Consider the following 21,739-nt stretch of genomic DNA (forward strand, 5'->3'; position numbering starts at 1 on the left):
GCGCAACGAGGAAGAGGCAACAGCTGGATGGGCCAAGTGACAGTGGCCCACCGCTATCGGCTCAACGGACGACAGCGAGAAGGAGCGTGACGGCAACAGAGATGACGGCGACGGCGGCTAGCATGACACATCAGCTTAGCCTCCCATGCTACAACGGCCAGAGGTGTCAGAAGTATTCACATTCATTACTCAGGTAGAAGTACAGATACTAGGGTTTAAAAGTACTTCTGTAGAAGTGGAAGTATCAACTCAAGCTTTTTACTCAAGTAAAAGTGTTAAAGTACTGCTTTCAAAACTACTTAAAGTATAAAAGTAAAAGTAATGTAAGGAAAAAAAGCCATTAAGGACAAAAGCTTAGGTCGCACCACAGGCGTCTATAGTGCACTAGCCCACAAAGGTGTTTTTTTACATCTACAGTCATGGCCAAGTTTTGAGAATGACACAAATATCATATTTTCACATGATCTGCTGCCCTCTGGTTTTTATGTGTTTGTCAGATGTTTTTATCACATACAGAAATATAATTGCAGTCATATTATGAGTAACAAAAGCTTTTATTGACAGTTAGAATGAGTTAATGCAGCAAGTCAATATTTGCAGTGTTGACCCTTCTTATTCAGGACCTTCTCTGTGGCATGCTCTCAATCAACTTCTGGACCAAATCCTGACTGATAGCAGTCCATTCTTGCACAATCAATGCTTGCATTTTGTCAGAATGTGTAGGTTTTTGTTTGTCCACCTGTCTCTTGATGATTGACCACAAGTTCTCAATGGGATTAAGATCTGGGGAGTTTCCAGGCCATGGACCCAAAATGTCTATGTTTTGTTCTCTGAGCCATTTAGTTATCACCTTTGCTTTATGGCACGTTGCTCCATCATGCTGGAAAAGGCATTGTTGATCACCAAACTGCTCTTGGATGGTTGGGAGAAATTGCTCTCGGAGGATATTCTGGTACCATTCTTTATTCATGGCTGTGTTTTTAGGGAAGACTGTGAGAGAGCCGATTCTCTTGGCTGAGAAGCAACCCCACACATGAATGGTTTCAGGATGCTTTACAGTTGGCATGAGACAAGACTGGTGGTAGCGCTCACGTCGTCTTCTCCGAACAAGCTGTTTTCCAGATGTCCCAAACAATCGGAAAGGGGATTCATCAGAGAAAATGACTTTACTTTGTTGCCCTCCTTGAGATCAGGCCTTGCTCCAAGAGTATCCGCCTCACAGTGCGTGCAAATGCACTCTCACCTGCCTGCTGCCATTCCTGAGCAAGCTCTGCACTGCTGTTAGCCCGATCCCGCAGCTGAAACACTTTTAAGAGACAGTCCTGGCGCTTGCTGGTCTTTCTTGGGCGCCCTGGAGCTTTTTGGCAACAATGGAACCTCTCTCCTTGAAGTTATTGATGATGCAATAGATTGTTAACTGAGGTGCAATCTTTCTAGCTGCGATACTCTTACCTGTTAGGCAATTTTTGTGCAGTGCAATGATGACTGCACGTGTTTCTTTAGAGATAACCATGGTTAACAGAAGAGAAACAATGATGCCAAGCACCAGCCTCCTTTTAAAATGTCCAGTGGTGTCATTCTTACTTAATCATGACAGATTGATCTCCAGCCCTGTCCTCATCAACACCCACACCTGTGTTAATGGAGCAATCACTGAAACGATGTTAGCTGGTCCTTTTAAAGCAGGGCTGCAATGAAGTTGAAATGTGGTTTCGGGAATAAAGTTCATTTTCTATGCAAATATTGACTTTGCAATTAATTGCATTCTGGAGTATATGCAAATTGCCATTATAAAAACTGAAGCAGTAGACTTTGTAAAAATTAATATTTGTATCATTCTCAAAACTTTTGGCCATGACTGTACACTTGATCTGCAATTTGACAGCACAGATTCCGTGACTGTTTAACATTGACATTGGAAAACAAAGAATATATTCAAACCCAAATGAACACAAACAAGCGACAGCTGAAACCAATAAGACAAAACAAGAGGCGGAACTAAACAGAAGACCAGGGGAGCAGGAGCCGGGAAGACAGAGAGGGAGGGGGTGGAGCCAGGCGTGACAGAACCCCCCCTCTAAAGCGCCACTCCGGGGCACTTAAAACCATACCAGAAAACAAAAAACAAGTCACGCAGAAACCGGGGCAAAACCAGGACGAACAACATGGAAACCTGGGAACAAGACAGGAGACATGGGGGCAGGACCAGAGGCTGGGCGGCTGGCGTAGGCGTAGGCTGGGCGGCTGGCGTAGGTGTAGGCTGGGCGACTGGCGTAGGCGTAGGCTGGCCGGCTGGCGCAGGCGTAGGCTGGCCGGCTGGCGCAGGCGTAGGCTGGGCGGCTGGCGTAGCTTGGAGGAACCGTTCAGCCCTACGGGCTGCTACAACCTCTGGGTCGGACCAATCGTGTGTCCAATACTCTGCATTATACCTCCCAAAGCGAGCTCTAAGCATAGTGAAAAATCCCTCCAGAGTCTCCATCTCCTGGGCTCTCCGTGACATGAAGAGATCAGCCCATTGTAGGGCCTTCCCCTCAAGGTATTGTAAGAGGTATCTCACCTTAAGAAATTCGGGAGGTTGTGGGCCGAGCAAACAGTCAAAAAACAATCTGCTCTGGAGAATAAACCCTTCTAGGGGAACTTCCCCATTAAACTCATGTGGGGGACTGAGGGCTTCAGGAATTCGACTACACAGCTGAGCACCATCCAGGTCGTAGCCATGGGAACACCGACACTTTATCCTGTCGTCCGTGCGCCAAGTCGAACTGCATGCACTGGGCAGAAGGCAGAAGTGCGCATACGACGAAAAAAATGACTGTGCCCCAATCTTCAGTCGACTTGGGTTGGGCCGTGCAAGGTCCTTTCACAGCTTGGGAAGGTATACAGGATCCGATGGTGCCGGCTGCGTCTCGTGGTGCACCACGACCGCTTGGCCCCATACAGGCCAAAGCTAGTGGGCGCCGGACGTCTCCCGGACTCTCCTACCCCGTTCCCCCCAGTGCTTCCCGTGTTGTTTCCCCCGTAGCCGGATCGGCCAGACCGCAGCGCACGCGGAGTTTACCGCGTCGCCTGCAGGACTACGTGTGAGTAACTACTGTATTTCATGTTGTGTACAGGTTTGGAATTGTTATGTGGATGTTTGATGTGTTTTACAATGTCCTGCATTTTTGGATGTTTAAAAAATATATATATTAAATAAAACAGATGTTGTTGATTCTCTGTGTGCTGGGCCTCCTGACATTGTACCTGCTTAGAATCATGCTGTATGACCTGTTATGCTGTGATGACATTCTGTGCCCTTGTGTGGTCGCCGGGGACAGACCTCTTCCTGTTTGCTGCCTCTCCTTCCTACACCAAGCCACATTACTATTACTTTTTTTAATTCAGCACACAGTTATAACTTCACACTGGAATAGCACCAAACATCGAATGTAGCCTGTCATTTATTTACAGCAGGGGTCAGCAACCTATGGCATGCGTGCCACTGTTGGCACGCCAAGGCATAATCACTGGCACGCGCCACGCTGGACCAGCATCAGCAAAAAAAATTAATAATAAAAAATCTCAGACAGAGAGCACGATCCTCCAATCGAAATCGCTCCTCAACGCTCTGCACTCAGCTCAGCCACAGACCCATGTTTAAATTTAGCCTAATACAAATCAGTTAGCCTACCTGAAAGCATTACGAGATGACAGAGCCTCCGGTTAAAAAAAAAAACAAAGCGAGGGCATTTTAACCCTGAACGGAAGACAATGGTTTGGTGTATGTCAAAGATCATGCTGTGTGTACACTGTGCTATGACAACATTGCGTGCCGAACTTCCAGCATTAAGAAGCATTTCGAGACAAAACACGACTAGACGTATAAAGACCCCGCCGAAAGAGTCGAAGCCGTTAAACGTGCTGTGGCAAACAGTCCAGCTCTCTTAAAGTAGGGTGACTAAACGTCCGTATTTCCCGGGACATGTCCGTATTTCACGTCCTGTCCCGGGCGTCCCGGAGTTTTTCTAAGCGAGGAAATGTCCTGGTTTTTAAATTACCTTCATTGGACCATTAAAATTTAAATTTACAGGCACTACGGCCGCATGGCGCAGCGTGTGACGTAATCCCTGAGCAGCGTCAAGGCTGGATTATTTATGGATTATACTTTCGCGAGTGACCGTAGCGCGCGACTTCGCACACCTTCGCACACCTTGCACACTCCACGTCTCAGGTTGCCGACCCCTGATTTACAGTTTTAAAACAGCTTATGTGTTTGTGAGATATTTCTTTCATATGTCAGCGTTTTTTAACCAAACAACAGCGTCAGCGCTAATTATTGTGAACACAGGCCCTGTGACAGGGATTTGGGTCATGCGGACACGACATTTGTTTATCGCACTTTAAACACGTTAAACGATGTTTTGAATGTTTTTAGTAGTAGATAAATCCATACTGAAAAAGTAACGAAAAGTTACTTTACATTAATATAGGCCTACTAATCATTTGGATGAGATTTTACATGTTTAAATGTAACCTCAATCATGCTCTAATTTGTGGTTTAAATGACATAACATTGCTTGCTTTAAATCAATTTGGCCTAGGCTATACGGTGTATATATGTGCATGGTACAGTCATATAAAGAGTGAAAGGAAAAACTAACATTTGGAAAATCACACCGTTCATGCAGTCATCACTGGGATGTATTTGGTGCGGTTAGTGAGGTCAGAATAGTCTTGGATGATTATGAAAATTAAGAGATTATGGCGGTGTTTGTCATGTTTAGGAGCGGTTGAGACTAGTGAATATCAGACGGGGCGGTCCACAGTCTATGACTGATAGAGGAGGGAGAGAAAGAGGGAAAACTGTACAGTACATAACTCAGAGCTACGAGGAAGGAAGTCGAGAGAGAGGAAGCGTGAGAGAAATCAGAAGAGACAAGCGCAAGAAAACAGTCACAGACCAAAGACGGGAGTTCAGAAGAGGAATCTGCACCCTTTGTTACGTATTTCATTATGGAAGGAATCGATTTTCCTTCGGTGAGTCAGCTGCAGTTGTTTCCTTCCAAGGCCGTTAATTAAGGTGACCAAACGTCCGTATTTCACGTCCTGTCCCGGGTTTTTTTAGTGAGGAAATGTCCTGGTTTTTAAATTACCTTCATTGGACTGATTAAACTTGAGGTGTCCTGTTTTTCCCAAATGAAAATATGGTCACCCTACCGTTAATGATCATTTTAGAAGTATTGATACATCACGTGTGCGTTAACAATGTTAACGGATTAATATGTTTTGTGAATTAAGATAAAAACCAGAAAAAAGTACAAAACATTTTGTAACGTGGAAGTTCTGAGAGATTTAAATATGCTGTTTGTCTTTAACAAGTACTGCACACAGTTATCAAAGCTGTGCAACAAGACTGTCAAATGTCTGCAAATAAAGAAATTAGATGCAAAGTTAAAGTTAATTAAATGTATTTTTAGATGGTATTTTTTGCTTTAGTTAAAAAACTAAAATAGACGTATGATTAAAGTTTCGAAGATATAGAGTTCGTGGTTTCCTTTAACATTGCCGTTCTGGCAGCAGTACAACAATGGCAACATTTACGTAGTACAAGCCGATCGGAATGAGAGAAACGTAATAACGAAAAGGAAATGTTGAATAACGAAAAGGAAATGTTGAATTTGGTTCATCCATCTCTGTAAAAGCAAACACGCCTCATTAACACTTTTTATGAATAAGGAACCAAGTTCAATCTCCGAGTAAGAAGCTGCGAACAAGTAACCAAATCGGAAGCTGCGAAGAAGTAATGAACTTAGTTACTTCGTCACAGATTCCGATTCGTTTGGTTACTTGATTTAGGCTACTTTTGATTTAGAATCAAGAAAATCCCTAAAACATGATACATGGGGGAGGAGAACTTTGTGGAGAGGTCGAACTCTGTTGGCCAGAGGTGGTGTTGCCAGAACCGGTGTAACAGATTCCATGCGTTATCATCAGGGCCGGCGCCAGAACATATACAGTGAGGGGGCGTCAGAAAATTTCGGGGGGGCGAACTTAAGTTGTTGAGCCGGGGGGGGGGGGGGGTGGCGAACGTGTGCGTGTAACGATTGTCGAGTGGCCGAGGGGGCACCATGTGGCGATTGTTGTAAAATAAATGGGTCTTATTTTTTACATTAAGGGGGCGGGACACCTCGCCTGAGGGGGCGACGCCCCCATTCGCCCCCCCCGTGGCGCCGGCCCTGGTTATCATTAATTACTCCACTAATGTTACTTTGATTTCCATTTAATTGTGTTGACAAATTATGTTCATTCAGTCCAATTGTAATTCCAGCTTGGCCCATCGATTTAAGGATGGATTTAAAGCAGTGGCCCACGTTTAAGTACAGAAAGCAGTTCTGATGAAGCCAGCAACGTATTGTCATCATTTAATATTTCATAGCACCAAAGAAATAGCCTTAATAGGTTAATCATTAATATATTATTATTTTTACATACTTACATTGAAGATGCACAGTCGACCGGAAATGTTTGAGTTTGAAGGCATCCCTATGGTCCACTACTTCACGGACAACTGGGAGAATATTCAGAACTTCAAGGCGAGACCAGATGACATCCTCATCGCCACTTATCCCAAAGCTGGTATGCTGTGTTTCCTTAAACGTATTACTCAATAGTGAGAATAAAACTAGGGCAAACATGTCAGTACCCAGACATTGATCAGTGCACATTCATCAGATACATGTTAGAAAGAAGCTTTGGACAAGAAGTCAGACCAGGATGACATCATCATTTGAGTAGTTTGACAATTAACTTTTCTTTTTTTTTTTACAATTAACAAGCTAGCAGTGCTGGCTTGGAGGTCAGTGCATACTATGCTTCTAAACCATTAATATTTTATTGCCTGAGGACATAGTTTTAATAAACATGTGTTTTAATAAACTGCTTACTAACTTAATAAAGATGCATGTGTGAGGTTTCTTTCCTCCTTTAAATACATGCATGCGGAAAAAAAGTAACCTCCCAAACCAACCACCCAAAATATAATGAAAATATACATTAGTGAAAACACTCACACTCCTGCTGTACTACAGTTTGCCACCCTGGTTGTATGGTGGAAAAACACAAGCCAGACTCAATTTCCACAAACCAAATACAAGTTTACTTGCTCAAGTCACAAATACATACAGCAGTGTTTTGTCTAACACTGGGGAGACAGCACAGGCAGTACCAAGAAAACAAAATAACCAAATTATTTAAGAAACTGAAGCAAATGTTTAGGTAACTAAACTGATAGTCAGAATACATGTGCTACCTGCCAACTTACCTAAGGTGTCTGGACAGGCGAAATCCTGTGTGGTGTTTTGTACAGACATGTTTAGGCTTCAGTACCCAATTCTTGCTCAAAAGGGTACAATGCTTTCAACCCTTTCGCACTTGATGGTCTCAGGGAATAAAATCAACAGGGAAAGAAAAAGACAACAGCACGTAAGATCATTCAGTGTCGTGTATATTTAGAAGAGCACATGCACTTGTTTGACGTAATCAACAGCACGGAAGAGGCTTCATGACTGAGAGTGAGAGCTCCCAGGAGATAGACTCTGTTTCCAAAAGGAGAGTCTTCCTTCTCCAGGCGGTCGGCATCTTCGACCCCTGCACCAGTGAACTTAAGGGCGTAAGTGCTCAGTGCTCGGTTTAAAATGTGAACTTCTCGAACAGACAACATGCTGCCTGTTGTTTTCACCATGGTGCTTATGCTCCTTAACAGCTGATGATTGTTAACAACAAATAACACATTAGTAGAGAAATGCATTTAACTCATATTTGAATATTCACTAATAAGCATTACCATTAGTAAGCACTACAAAGCCATTCTGTATTCATGTCTATTTTGTGTTTTGATCTTAGCTCGAGGTTTCTTTTTATCTCTGCCCTCTGTCTTGACCCTGTTTATGTCTTCTTACAATATCCATTTCCTTTGTCCCTATTAATAGACATTTACCTGTAATGGAGCCCTCTCGAGTCTTTGAGACTCACTCATGACAGAATCTGTTCTTTCCATATCAGGACAGTCGAAGTAGGCAAAGCAGCAGTGTGACCCATCTTGTCTGAAATGTTACAGTGACGATCTACTGTCTTCTCACAAGTTCATCTATGAACTTATATTATATTTAAGGGTGGGCATAGATGATTTTTTTAGATCTAGATTAATCTCACTGAAATCTTAAAATTAATCTAGATTAATCTAGATCAGGGGTACTCAACTGGCGGACCGCGGTCCGGATCCGGACCCGAACGCAGTCCTGTCCGGACCCAATCTCATTCCTGATTAACTGGATACGGACCAAAACAAAACCGTAGCATTTATTTCAGGGCTATTGACAAAACACTCCGTCACGAGTGTTACGTTTGTCACCCCCGCTCAACAATTTATGTTCGCCACCCCGCTCAACAACAAGCCTGCCTGGTTGACGCTTCGCGAGCGGCGCGAGGGTCCGCGCGGCAAAAATTACGTAATCGCTGTGGCTCCGCGTGTGCGCGAGTGCCTCGCGCGCTGTCGGTTCGAGAGGTCGTGCACCTCCCGAATTTTGTAACTTCGCGCCGCGCTTCAGCGCAATGAACAAAGTCACGTTTTCAGGGTTCATACACCTTTATAAGGTGGAATTAAAGCACTTGTACGTCACTTTCAAGGTCCATTTCAATATTTCCCAGCATGTTAAACATAATTACGTTAAATATTTATACATATACTCGAAATAATTCGCTTTTTATCACATTATTTAATGGTTGTTTATTTAAAAAACGCCCAATCTTCACGTCTTCACGTTCTCTCATGTTTCGTCCTGGAATTACAAGAGGCTCGTATTTGTTAACGTAATACAAGAGAACTATTCAGTCAGACAGCTATTTGTTGTGAAACCAAGTAGTTACAATTTCAAGCATTTTAAAGTACTTTAACCTAAATTCCAGCACTTTTCAAACCCGAAACATATAGCAACATTAAAATTGGTCAGGTAAATGTTAATTCCCCTGTTTTGAGGGGTGTTTCTACCACATATCGTTTCGGACAAAACGCCTATCATTTCGGAGAACACTGCAGTAACGCTCGCGAAAGTATAAACGCCTCCACCGTTCGCACCCCCCCCCCCCCCCCCGCCCCCTCCCCCGCTCAACAACTTACGTTCGCCACCCCCGCCACACCGGACCTCAGGTCACAGGTATCTGCCAAAATTGGACCGCGGACAAATTTAGTTGAGTACGCCTGATCTAGATTAAAATGGCTCATTCAGAATATGCGTGCTACCCAAGTAATTACAAAAAGTCAGTCTTTGAGATAGGGTTTCTTAATACAGAGACATACAATACATCATACAATACAATACATTAGACCAGGGGCTCATCTCCTGTTTCCAAAATGCATCAATGACTGCTTGAGGAAGCTGTTCTACTTTGATACTTGAAGAAAAAAAAAATGCTCAATAAAATGTAGGATACTCATGTTCAACGGTTTATTCAGTTAAACATGAAAATAGTACTGTAAGACTAGATACTTTAAGAGGGCATATTCAGTCAAACATGAATTTGTAAGCCTACATACTGTACATTAAAAAGGGTTGATAACATGTTTATTCAGCTAAACATGAGATTTGAAATGTAAGCCAACATTTAGTACATTTAACGTGTTTTTTCGGCGGCGGTGACTCTTCCCCTGGACTGCATCAGTGCTTGACCCAGTGTCAGCAGCATTAGCAAACGGGTGCTTTGCGTTTAAATGGTACTTCAGACTGGTAAAACTCCTACAATAAACTAATTCCGCGTTGCATAAGGTGCAAACAACTTTAGTCTTGTCAATGTCTCCATTAGGAAGCTTCCTAAAAATGAATTTTACATTAAGCAAACCTGGTGGCTTCGTGGCTGCATCCATCTAAGCACATGTGCGATTTGTTGTGGTAATTCACAGGTTTGAAAACTTGTTCTCGCCCCCTACTGTGCAATTTGGTTAGGAATACACCCGAGCTAAACTATCAAGGTGAAAGTCCTCATAGTTTACTTACCTATTTTGACCCAGTTCCCAACTGTTACGTTCTATCTCCCCCCTCCTTGACGAGCCACACCTCCGTGGTTGCTAGGGTCGGCCCCTTTTTGATTTCCTTGTTTATTTTGGTGGTTATGTCTTCGGTTCTTCGCTCCGCCCCTATTGATTAATGTACAGCTGTTCCTAGGGGTTTTCTTGATTAGTTAGGCTTATAATTCTCTTGGGTTTAGTTCTTCGTTGTAAGTCATTAAGTGTCCATGTTTCATGTTGGTTCTGCAGTTGGGTTGTGTTTCCATGTATAGCATTTCTCCGCGATGTTCGCATTCCTGTGCTTCTAGGTTTATAGCGAGTGTCAGTTTTGTGGGTCGTGTTTATGAATCGTACTTTGGATGGTCTATCAGCTTGTATTCGGGTTTTCTACATAGTTGTGTATGTTAATCAAACGTCCGTTTTCGTATGTGTAGTTTGATCTTGAATGAGTGATCGTTGCTGTGGTCGTTGCATTTAAAGTAATGTCTCTGTAGTCAATTTGTGTGTTCTTTCGTGTTTGCATTTGTAGTAAAATGGTTAGGTTAGTGGAAGAACTAAGTTAACCTGGTCACTGTCATTTTTGTGTTGCTCGTGTATGTTGTATGTGTGTAAGTTTATTTCAGCCTTTGTTGCTGTTAGTTCTACTGTTTTGTATTACCCAGTTTTTCATGCACTGTGTTGTGTATCTCTATGTATCAAAGTGCTTCAGCCTTCGTTGCTGTGTGAGTTTTACTGCTGTGTATAAACCAGTCTTTCATGCATTGTGTAGAAGACCAACATGCCGCGTCGATCTCGTACAATACGAATCGGCGTTACCGCGATTCAACCAGTCTCGCTCTCGGTTCAAAATAAAACACACTCTGTATCGCATTTGTGTCCGCCCCCTTGTCATGAGTCGTTACACCAACCCAACTTTAAGAATAGATTAATGGCGATAATTTTTATATCGCCCGATAAGAGTATCACATTATCGAACGCCGTTAACGCTGATAATGGCCCACCACTAATTATATTATACTTATATTAGAGTGTGACCTACCAGCTATACTTAGATGCTATAAATGCTCAATATAGATGTCATAGATAATAAATGCTCAGATATAGAGGAGAGACAAATTAATTCCTCTGGTTGGTTCAGTGTCTTGCAGTCAAAACCCCCACATCAACATACTGGTTGTAGGACCTCCGTTAAAACAACAATGTTCAAAATCATTAAACTTCATGTGGTATTTTTTTCTTTTGTCCAGCAAAAAGAACAAATGACCATTATGTGATACCATTCAAAAAAGTCATAAATACTGACTATGTGATCTCATAAACCACTTCTTTCCCCCTCTCTTCCTCTCCCCTGGTCTTTTCTGACAGGCACTACCTGGGTGTCCTACATGCTGGACCTGCTTTACTTTGGCAACACGGCACCAGAGCGTCAGACCTCTCTGCCCATCTACATGCGAGTACCATTCCTGGAGTCGGCCTTCCCTGTGATCCCTACAGGTCTGTGGCCCCGCCTTCTGAGGCCGTGAGGTGTGAATACAAATGGGCCTGTAGCCACTGTATATAATTTATTAGTGGATTAATGGGATCATGTGCCTGTCATGTGCCCAGTCTTGTAAATGGCAATACTTATATACTATATATATATAATGCAACTATACTACACTATACTATACTACTTACATACAATCTGTGGATTCAGTGTAAACTGCTGTGACCTTTAAGTGCCATAATTCCATTGTCCAATAATGCAATCAGTATAAAGTTCTGTTTTTTAAGTTTTTTGGTAGATTTTTTTTTTTTTTTGGACTTTATGCAGGAGTGGAATTGGCAGATAATCTGCCCACCACGCCGCGCCTTATCAAAACTCATCTACCTGTTCAGTTGGTGCCCAAGTCCTTCTGGGAACAGAACTGCAGGGTACTGTATGTGGGATTTATTCTCTGTATGTTTTTGTCCAATTTGAACATGAAAATGTATGTACATAACGATTTTTACAACACATGTTGTCACAAATCAGCTTTACAATCGCATGGGTCCAGATCCCTAATGAACAAACCAGACAGTGGCAAGGAAAACCCCCCTAGTTCCCCCTAAACATGGCTTTACTTTTTACATATCTGTGTAAATATGTGTATGTATGATGCAGAGAAAGTGGGTTATTCTCTAATGTGCTTAACTTCTATAACAGCTTTCACAATTTTAACAATGTCTTTCCTGTACAACAGGAGCACATTCTGCTCTTTTAAACATCTTACAATTAGTCAGTAAGCCCTTACTTTAACTTATGAAGGCAAAGGTCGCCCGAATTAATGAAATATGAGCAAGCGTTTCTGTGCTGAGCACATTCTTCACATTTTGAAAGTGTAACCGATGCTCTGAGCCAAATCACATCCTGCACACAAGTCCACTTCCCGTACTGAGAAAGGCATGCCTGCATCCTAACCAGAAACACAATTTTACGACAATAGATAAGGTGTGTCTAATTTTGTCTATAGTAGGTTACCAGTGAAATTAACAGTCACTCTTTCTCTCCAGGTTGTCTACATAGCACGCAATGCCAAAGACAATGCTGTGTCCTATTTTCACTTTGATCGAATGAATTATGTGCAACCAGAACCAGGAGATTGGAGCACTTTTCTGAAGAACTACATGGATGGAAAGAGTGAGTGAGTTACTGCCTCTACAGGGATCTGTGGCAGTGGTGCAAAAAGTATGCAGCCTATAGGGGCGCTGCACCAGAGGGGGCGCCAAATCGATGCCAGAAAATTATTTGCCGAGTTGATCGGGGGTGGGGGTGAAGTGTGGGGGGCGCCGATAGTATGTTTGCATACACCTCAGAAAGTATGTAGTTGCAACCCTGATCTGTGGTAATGGACTTTTCAATTTGAGTGATTTTTAAAAGCTGAAACAGTTGGAACAGCGAAGTAATGTATCGTCTTCCATTTTAACGTTTTTTTTTTTTTAGATGTTTTTGGTCCTTGGTATGACCATGTGTGTGGTTACTGGGAGAAGAAGAATGCGTACTCAAACATTCACTATATGTTCTTTGAGGACATGGTGGAGGTAAAGTATCACATATGCAGGTTTTTCCAGGTGATGGTTACTGCTGGGATGAAGATAAGCTGATCTTTACATCAGCTGCACCATTTGAGTTTGGTGTTCATTAGTGTGGTTCTAATCTGACAGTCTGGTCCCTGTTTGTCTAGGACACTGGACGTGAGGTGGAGCGCTTATGTTCCTTCCTCGGTTTATCTACTCCATCAGAGGAGAAGGAGAGAATCACCAAATCCGTTCACTTTGACTCCATGAAGCAGAACAATATGACCAACTACTCCAGCCTCCCAGTCATGGACTTCAAGATCTCACCGTTCATGCGGAAAGGTAAATATTCCCAGGAAAGGTCCTTCCCTTCCTGTCGGTTACTTTGCCTAAATACACAAACCAGAGGAGTACGTTGAGCATTAGGACTGCATGTCTTCTGGGGGCTGGACTTCTATTCTCCTTTTTTGTTTGCTTGTTCAGGAAAGGTTGGTGACTGGAGGAATCACTTCACAGTAGCCCAGAATGAGCAGTTTGATGAACACTACAAAGAGAAGATGAAGAACACCACTCTACAGTTCAGGACAGAAGTTTAGAGCGCCCTATTTTATAGTTTATAATGTATTGTGGTGTGGTGTGGAAGGGAGAGGCAGCAGACAGGTCCATGTCAACTTGAACACAAGCTTTATTCTCACCTCAATAGTGCAATTGCATCAGGAAGGAGCAACCACACAGAACTAGACTTGACTTACACACGAAACACGAGGGCATAGCATCAATATAACAACATTACACAGACATGGTGGGAGAACTCATAATTGTACACATACATGAATTAATACGGGAGCGACTTAACCTAACAACATGCTTGACTAAAAGTAACATAAACACCAATATTACAGGCATAAACTTTAAAACATACTAGAACATTGCCGGGGGGTCGTGGGTGCTTATGGGTTGTGATGTTGTCCTAAAGTCTAAGTCAAAGTCACATTTATTTATATAGCGCTTTTCACAACACATGTCACAAAGCAGCTTTACAATCGTATGGGTTCAGATCCCTAATGAGCAAGCCAAAGGCGACAGTGGCAAGGAAAAACTCCCTATGATGGTGGGGATTAGGAAGAAACCTCAGGAGGACCAAGACTCTAAAGGGAACCCATCCTCCATTGGGCGGCCTGTTAGCACAAGTCCGTGGTACGCAGGGTGGTTCTACAGTTAAAGTTAAGGTTCTTGTTCCCCGGGCCAAGTGGTCACAGTCCTTTCGGTGTAGATGGTGAGCCTCAGGTAGGAGCTAGCATCAGCATGTCCTCTTGCGGAAATGGCACATCCAACCCCGGCATCAGTACATCCACCGGCAAGCCAGACCAGCTCCCAGATGCTTGTAGGTGCTTGCATGCAATCGTCTTGGGTAGAAGCATGCAAAAAGATAGACAATACAGACTGAGTGTGTGAACATCAATTTAAACCACCATTGATTTAAACGTACATAGCTCACGTGCTAGTGATTAGCATTTAGATCCGGCAGGCTAATCTATAGCAGGGAGGGGTTCGGAGGTGACCACAGTCATGAGGGCTCACTGAGACATTGCTTTCCAGTCAAGTCATTGTCACAACTTTGAATTTCGCCATTTACGCTCCAGGATCCGCGCGGCTTGTTTGAAACTACGTGTGTGCTTGTTGTACCATGGTGCTATTTTTCTCTCAGTGGCTCTCATATCGTAATGGCGCGACCTTGTCTAAAGCTGTCCTACACTACCCCTATTGGACCGATGCTACAGTATTTTATATACATGTTAATCCAGTTTATTCTAGGATGTATTTTGGTCTACATATATTGTTTTATTGACCACACATTATAAAATGTAAATAAATGATTTTTCATGCATATTCAAATCATTTTAAACTGTTTAGTGTGTCCGTTTACATCTGGAATTGTTGCATAGATGAAAACAGACGTCATGGGTGGTGGAACTGACATGTGAGTCAAATAAAATCATATTACAGTCAAGGAGGGCATTGTGGAGATATAAAGTTGGACATAATCAGCGTGGCAGTAAAAGTTGAGGTGTGAAATGATACTCCTAACAGAAGGTATTTAAGGACATAAATACGTCACATTTGTTCAGGTCGAGAAGGGAGTTGCTCTTCCACTGTTGCTGTCAGTGTGGGTTCACGACAGCAGTGCTGGACGATGCGTACATGGCTAAAGGCAAACAACCGCATGAATTAGCATCTGACTGTTCTCATTCATGTCACATGATGAGGAATCGCAAGGCAAAAAGATCTGGTCTGAGTTACTTCAGCCTTGTAATATAATATGTAATATAAACATGAGATTTGTAATGTAAACACTGCAAATGTTGCTGTTCTATCCCACAGGCGTATTAATATGACATGGCATAGATTCATAAAATCCACTCAGATTGCATTTGCCTGTCTTGACGTCACGGGTGTTGCCATGAGGCAACTGCTTGGGTCCCCAGGTCAGTGGAAGACCCCTGAGGACCAACAAACTTTAAACTACAGCAGTGGCAGTATACAAAGCTTGCAGTGAGACCTGAATTCCTTAAGGGGGCCTCATGAATTTTTGTCTGGATCCCCAAAAGAGTCTGCAATCACCGCCGTTGATGGTTGACGTTAAAAACTGCAAGTGAACTGTATCTGTCTGTAATGTGAATGCATCTGTGCTCTCAAACAGCACATATGCACACATTGATACGTTTTCACACAAATCACCTGTCACAACCAACAAAAGTCATATGACATAATTCATGGTATCAAAACCAGCAAAACAGACACACAAGTACCTCATGTATGTTGTTCTCCTCCACTGTGTTACGATAGCACTAAGTGCATGTGTACTGGCAAAAATAATAATAAAATCTAATCTGACTATTCTCATGTGAGTAACATGACTGTGAATCGAATACCACACACAAAAGTGAGTAAAAAATTATTAAAAGATGGGATTTGATTTATGTCACAAAAAGTGGATTTGAGTCACTATATGTTTGTAATGTGAACATCCTGGAACTTTGCATATGTGCACAGTATAGACTATGCTATATTCTGACACACTATAACCCTGTACAGACCGAACCACAAAAAACAAAGAATGGAAGGTGATACAAAGGATGAGTGCAATCAACAACCAGCTGTTTGTGGAGCCTTAGAGCATCAGAACCCACATGGGTGTCAAAATGGTGCCACCCAGTAGATGGCACCCTAAATACCAGCTTATATTATCTGTACGTACACTCACCGGCCACTTTATTAGGTTCACCTGTCCAACTGCACATTAACGGAAATGTCGAATCAATCACATGGCAACATCTCAACGCATTTAGGCATGTACACATGGCCAAGTCAATGGGATTTTCATGCACAACCATCTCTAGGGTTTACAGGGAATGGTGCAAAAAAGAGGACACTGAGGCTACAATTGGTACAGGCTAAAATTGGATGATAGAATATTGGAAAAACATTGCCTGGTCTGATGAGTTTAAATTTCTGCTTGATGACATTCAGATGTTATGGTCAGAATTTAGAGTCAACAACATGAAAGCATGGATCCATCCTGCCTTGTCAACGGTTCAGGGTGGTGGTGGTGGTGGTGCAATGGTGTGGGATATATTTTCCTGGTACATTTTGGGCCCATTAGTACCAAATGAGCATTGTGCCAATGCCACAGCCTACTTGAGTATTGTTGCTGACCATGTCCATCCCTTTATGACCATAGTGTACCCATCTTCTGATGGCTACTTCCAGCAAGATATTGCACCATGTCATAAAGCGCAAATCATCTCAGACTGGTTTCTTGAACCACGAGTTCACTGTATTCGAATGGCCTCCACAGTCACACAATCCAATAGAGCACCTTTGGGATGTGGTGGAACGGGAGATTCACATCATGGATGTGCAGCTGACAAATCTGCAGCAACTGCGTGATGTTATCATATGAATATGGACCAGACTCTCTGAGGAATGTTTCCAGTACCTTGTTGAATCTATGCCACGAAGGATTAAGGCAATTCTGATGGCAACAGGGGGTCCAACCCGGTACTAGCAAGGTGTACCTAATAAATTGGCTGGTGAGTGTATAGAGAAGTATGATAGAATGTGGGGCAAGCAATGTAAAGCAACCTGTAGAAATGAAACAAACAAAAAATATTGTGAGAGCAATCCATGTGTAAATAATAATCTAAAAAATATTATTAGTATTATCAGTAATCTGTAATGGAATACATTTGGGAGCCCTACTTGAAAGAATCTTATCAAACCACCAAACCATTTTTTCTGTAATGTACCTGTCATGGTACAGAGGCCCCTGCTGGCCGCCTACTTCAGCAGCAGCAGTATTTCATGTTATCCAATTACAATACAGGCTGAGTATATGGACATCAATTTAAACAACCATTGATTTAAAGATACATGGCTCACGTGCCGGTAATTAGCATGTGGAGTGGTTCAGGAGGGGAAATGGAGGGGTTCAGAGGTGACCACAGTCATGAGGGCTCACTGAGACATTGCTTTCCAGCCAAGTCATTGTCACAACTAGAGTGATGCCATGACACAGCTGGATGACAGCATCAACATCTCAGATTACCAGAACGTCTCAACGTCTAGGGGCCCCCGAGCCCCACACCTTACAAGGGGAATATTAACTGAAGGCTTGATTAAATAGATCAAGCCTAAGTCTAGATCAAAACTAAGTCTAGATTTAAAGACTGGAACTGTGTCAGAATCTCTGATTGGAGCTGGAAGGCTATTCCATAATTGAGGGGCTTTAAAGGAGAAAGCTCTGCCTCCAGCTGTAGTCTTACAAATTTTTGGAACTAGGAGAAATCCAGCATTTTGGGAGCGCAAAGGGCGAGATGGATTGTAGTAAGCAATGAGTTCACTCAGATACTGTGGGGCAAGACCATTTAACGCCTTATAGGTTAACAGAAGAATTTAAAATTCAATTTGATATTTAATCAAAAGCCAGTGTAATGCCGCGAGTAGGGTTGCCACCTGTCCCGGTTTTCCCGGGACTGTCCCGGTTTTCACGTCGCTGTCCCGGTTTTCCTGGGCTGTTTTCTACGAATGATAGTGCCCAGTTGTAGCATATATAATGAAATAATATGGAGCCCAGTACAGATCCTTGTGGGACACTGTATTTTACCTTAGAACGCTCCGAGCATTCATTATTTATTAGTACAAATTGGTAACAATCTGTCAGGTAGGACCTGAACGAGGAGAGTGCTGGACCTCTCATGTCAATGAGTGTCTGCAGCCAATATTATGATCAATGGTGTCAAATGCAGCACTGAGGTCTAGCAGTATGAGAAAAGAAATGTGTCCTTTATCAGAGGATATTAAGAGATCGTTCAGTAGTTTAGTAAGTGCCGTTACAGTGCTGTGATGGAGTCTAAATCCAGACTGAATTAATTCTAAGACATGTTCTGTCTGTAAGAAGGAAGAGAAAATACTTTCTCGAAAATTTTGGATATGAATGACAGATTAGAGATTGACCTATAGTTGCACAGTTCCTGGGGGTTAAGACCAGGTTTTTTAATTAGTGCCTTGATGACTGCAAGTTTAAATGAACTGGGAATGTAGCCCAGGCTCAGAGAATAGTTAATTATAGTAAGCAAAGGTTCTATATTGCTATGCAGTAATTCTTTAAGTAGATGGGTTGGTACTGCATCTAGTATGAATGTGGAGGGCTTAGCAGATTCCACCAATGAAATAAGCTCCTCACGACCAATTAGGGAGATGGACTCTAACAGGGCTATCAAGGTGCATTGGCATGTTGACAGGCTCTGAGATAGGCTCTGAGGTAAATAGTAATTAACATAAACGACTGCGACACTTTATTGGTTGTTAAATATGATACATTTGATACAGTGAGGATGAGAGATTTGAAGCTGAATTTTTGAGAAATGCCTATATTGGAGTCATATATTGACTATATACCACCTCCTCGACCATTTGGATGGGGGTTATGAACATATCTATAGCCAGAGGGACAAGCTTTGTTTAGGGCCATATAGTTGTCTGGTCGGGTCCAGGTTTCCGTCAAGCAAAGCATACATAGATTATGATTGGTAATCATTTCATTAACAAGCAATGCTTTGGATGACAGGGATCAAATATTTAGCAGTCCTAGTTTCAGATTTAAACTACTCTCTGAGGGAGCGTAATTAAATTTAACATTGATTAAATTTTGTGTACTAACTTTGCGAGAAATTTTTGGTAGGTGACATCTCTTTGCAGCTAGCAAACAGTCGGTTTAGCCTGTGTGTCTGTTGCCTGGCCTCGGCTCTGGTTTGTCAATCCCCATTAACTACTCCTACACTACCATTATTAAGCCTAGCAGGGTGAATGCCGTCTCAATTCAAAAGGCCAGGCCTGCCCTCAAAACATGTCCAATTATCTATATAACCAACTTTGTTTTCTGAGCACCATTTAGACATCCAGCGGTGTAGCGCCCATAACCTGCTGTAGGTCTTGGCGCCATGCCGAACTGGAATGAGACCAGAGCATATTACGGCATCTGACATCGTCCCCGCTAACTCACACACCTCTTCAACATTATCTTTAGTGATCTCAGACTGTCTCAACCCCACATCATTGATGCCAATGTGTATAACTAAAGAGTCTAAACAAGAGTCAATAAATGGTTGGAGAAACAATGCAGAATTTGTGTGGTTCTCTTACTCCAGCTGACACGCCACAATTGGTGCTGTCATTGCTTGCATGCCGGGCTCGTTGTTGCTTAATGGACAAACTGTGGAGTTAATGTGAGGGGCTGGCGCCTGGCGGGAGGGGGCGAAAAAGTCGAACATGATTGATGTATTGAGCATGAGCCCACTGCGAGATCTATGTGAGCATAGCACATGGAACCTCAACTTTTTTCAGGGGGAGAAGCTTTGGGACCTGTTAGAGCGCTTCCAGGGCATTTTTGCTGTTTTGGAGCGGGACTGCATGAGGACAAGTTTGGCTGTGCACAAAATTGTCACAGGCAATGCTAAGCCAGACCATACCGGATGCCGTTCGCAAAGCATGCTGCCACAGAGCACTACACTCCGTGTAGCATCAAGCAGGTACGTAGCTTTCTTGATCTCATGTCATACTACCATCGTTTTTAAAACTGCATCTGCATTACATTACTTAACCAGGGGGTTGTGAGATTTCGCTGGTCGGCTGATGCCGAGGAGGCCTTCTGTCTGCTGAAACAGCGACTGTGTAGTGCGCCAATTCTCGCAAACACAAGGCTGGACAAGCACTTCGTTGTGGACACAGACACGAGTGACCATGGGCGGTGCTATCACAGGTGCAGGATGGGGTTGAGCGTGTCATCTCATACTTCAGCCAGCGTCTGGATAAGGCAAAACGTAACTACTGCATTACCCGCAGGGAATTGTTAGATGTGGTTGTGGGCCTAGAATTTTTCCGTCCCTATGTGGATGGTGCACCCTTTTTGCTGCGTTCCGACCACGTGTCGTTGCAACGGCCCATGCATTTTCACGAACCAGAGGGCCAGCTTGCGAGGTGGTTGGCCAGGCTACAGGAGTTTGACTTCCAGATCATACACCACCTAGGGTGCGGTCATAGCAACCCCACTGCTAAGACGCTGTGGTCCAATTGGGGGAATTTGAAGCTCGTGCACGGCATTCTATGTCGGGTTTGGGAAGACCCAGCGGGCCAGAGCAGTGTTACCCAGTGTGTGGTCCCTCATGAGTTTGCACACTGTTCATGGGGGGCCGGGCGCGGGACATTTCAGCATTACAAAAATGTTACGGAGGTTGCGCCAGTGAATCTATTGTCTGGGTTGTCGTATGGATGTAGAGTTATTTGTGCATTGCTGTGAAATCTGCACCACAAAGAAGGGTCCGGCAAAGCGAGAGAGAGCACCGCTTATGCCGCTGCAGTCCGGCAGCCCAATGGAGTGGGTGGCAGTCAAAGTATTGGGACCATTCCCGGTAACTGACGCAGGCAATCGCTTTGTCCTGGTCGCGGTGGATTATTTCACAAAGTGGCCAGAGGTGAAGGCTGTACCTGACCAAAGCACGGTCACTACAGCTGACACACTGGTGTCTTGAGTTCTAAAGGTTTTGGGGTTCCCGAGGAACTGCACAGCGATCAGGGTAGAAACTATCAATCGGAGATCATGGGTGAGGTCGGTTGGGTTTTGGGCATGTGCAAGACCAGGAACACTCCACTTCATCCTCAGTGCGACGGGCTGGTGGAATGGTTAAATCACACACTGGCCACCAGTGTTGTATAAAGTATTCGAGACCCATACTTGAGTAAAAGTACAAGTACTCTATCAAAAAATTGACTTAAGTAGAAGTTGAAGTGTTCTTTAAAAAATTTACTTAAGTAGAAGTACAGAAGTATTCAGCATTTTTTGTACTTAAGAATTGCAAGTAGTTTAGTCTAAAATTTATTACTCACGTACTGAAAGTAAAAAGAACAAGTATTGTGTTTTGAATTAATTACAGAAAGCCATTAAAGTTTGATTATAAATTGTTTTTATATATCACTTACAAATCAAAGATGTCAAAGATCACAAATACAAGTGTTCTGTATGTACTTAAAAAACTGGGGTTAACACTTCGTACACAAAAAACAGATAACCTATGTCCCGCTACGTCGTAGGTTTGACGCAGAAGT

The 21,739-nt window shown here is 43.0% G+C and overlaps 1 protein-coding gene across 1 annotated transcript; it reads left to right on the forward strand.

The window, feature by feature from the left end:
• Positions 1-4,623: 4,623 nt before the first annotated feature.
• Positions 4,624-15,975, forward strand: LOC143512616 (cytosolic sulfotransferase 3-like). Its single transcript, XM_077003164.1, has 8 exons — positions 4,624-5,016; positions 6,483-6,615; positions 11,405-11,533; positions 11,853-11,953; positions 12,572-12,698; positions 13,002-13,099; positions 13,243-13,417; positions 13,559-15,975. The coding sequence occupies exons 1-8, from the start codon at positions 4,993-4,995 to the stop codon at positions 13,669-13,671; spliced, it is 900 nt and encodes a 299-aa protein (XP_076859279.1). The 5' UTR covers positions 4,624-4,992; the 3' UTR covers positions 13,672-15,975.
• The last annotated feature ends 5,764 nt before the right edge of the window (positions 15,976-21,739 follow it).

This window comes from Brachyhypopomus gauderio, chromosome 4, assembly GCF_052324685.1.
Source record: "Brachyhypopomus gauderio isolate BG-103 chromosome 4, BGAUD_0.2, whole genome shotgun sequence".
Lineage (NCBI taxonomy): Eukaryota > Metazoa > Chordata > Actinopteri > Gymnotiformes > Hypopomidae > Brachyhypopomus > Brachyhypopomus gauderio.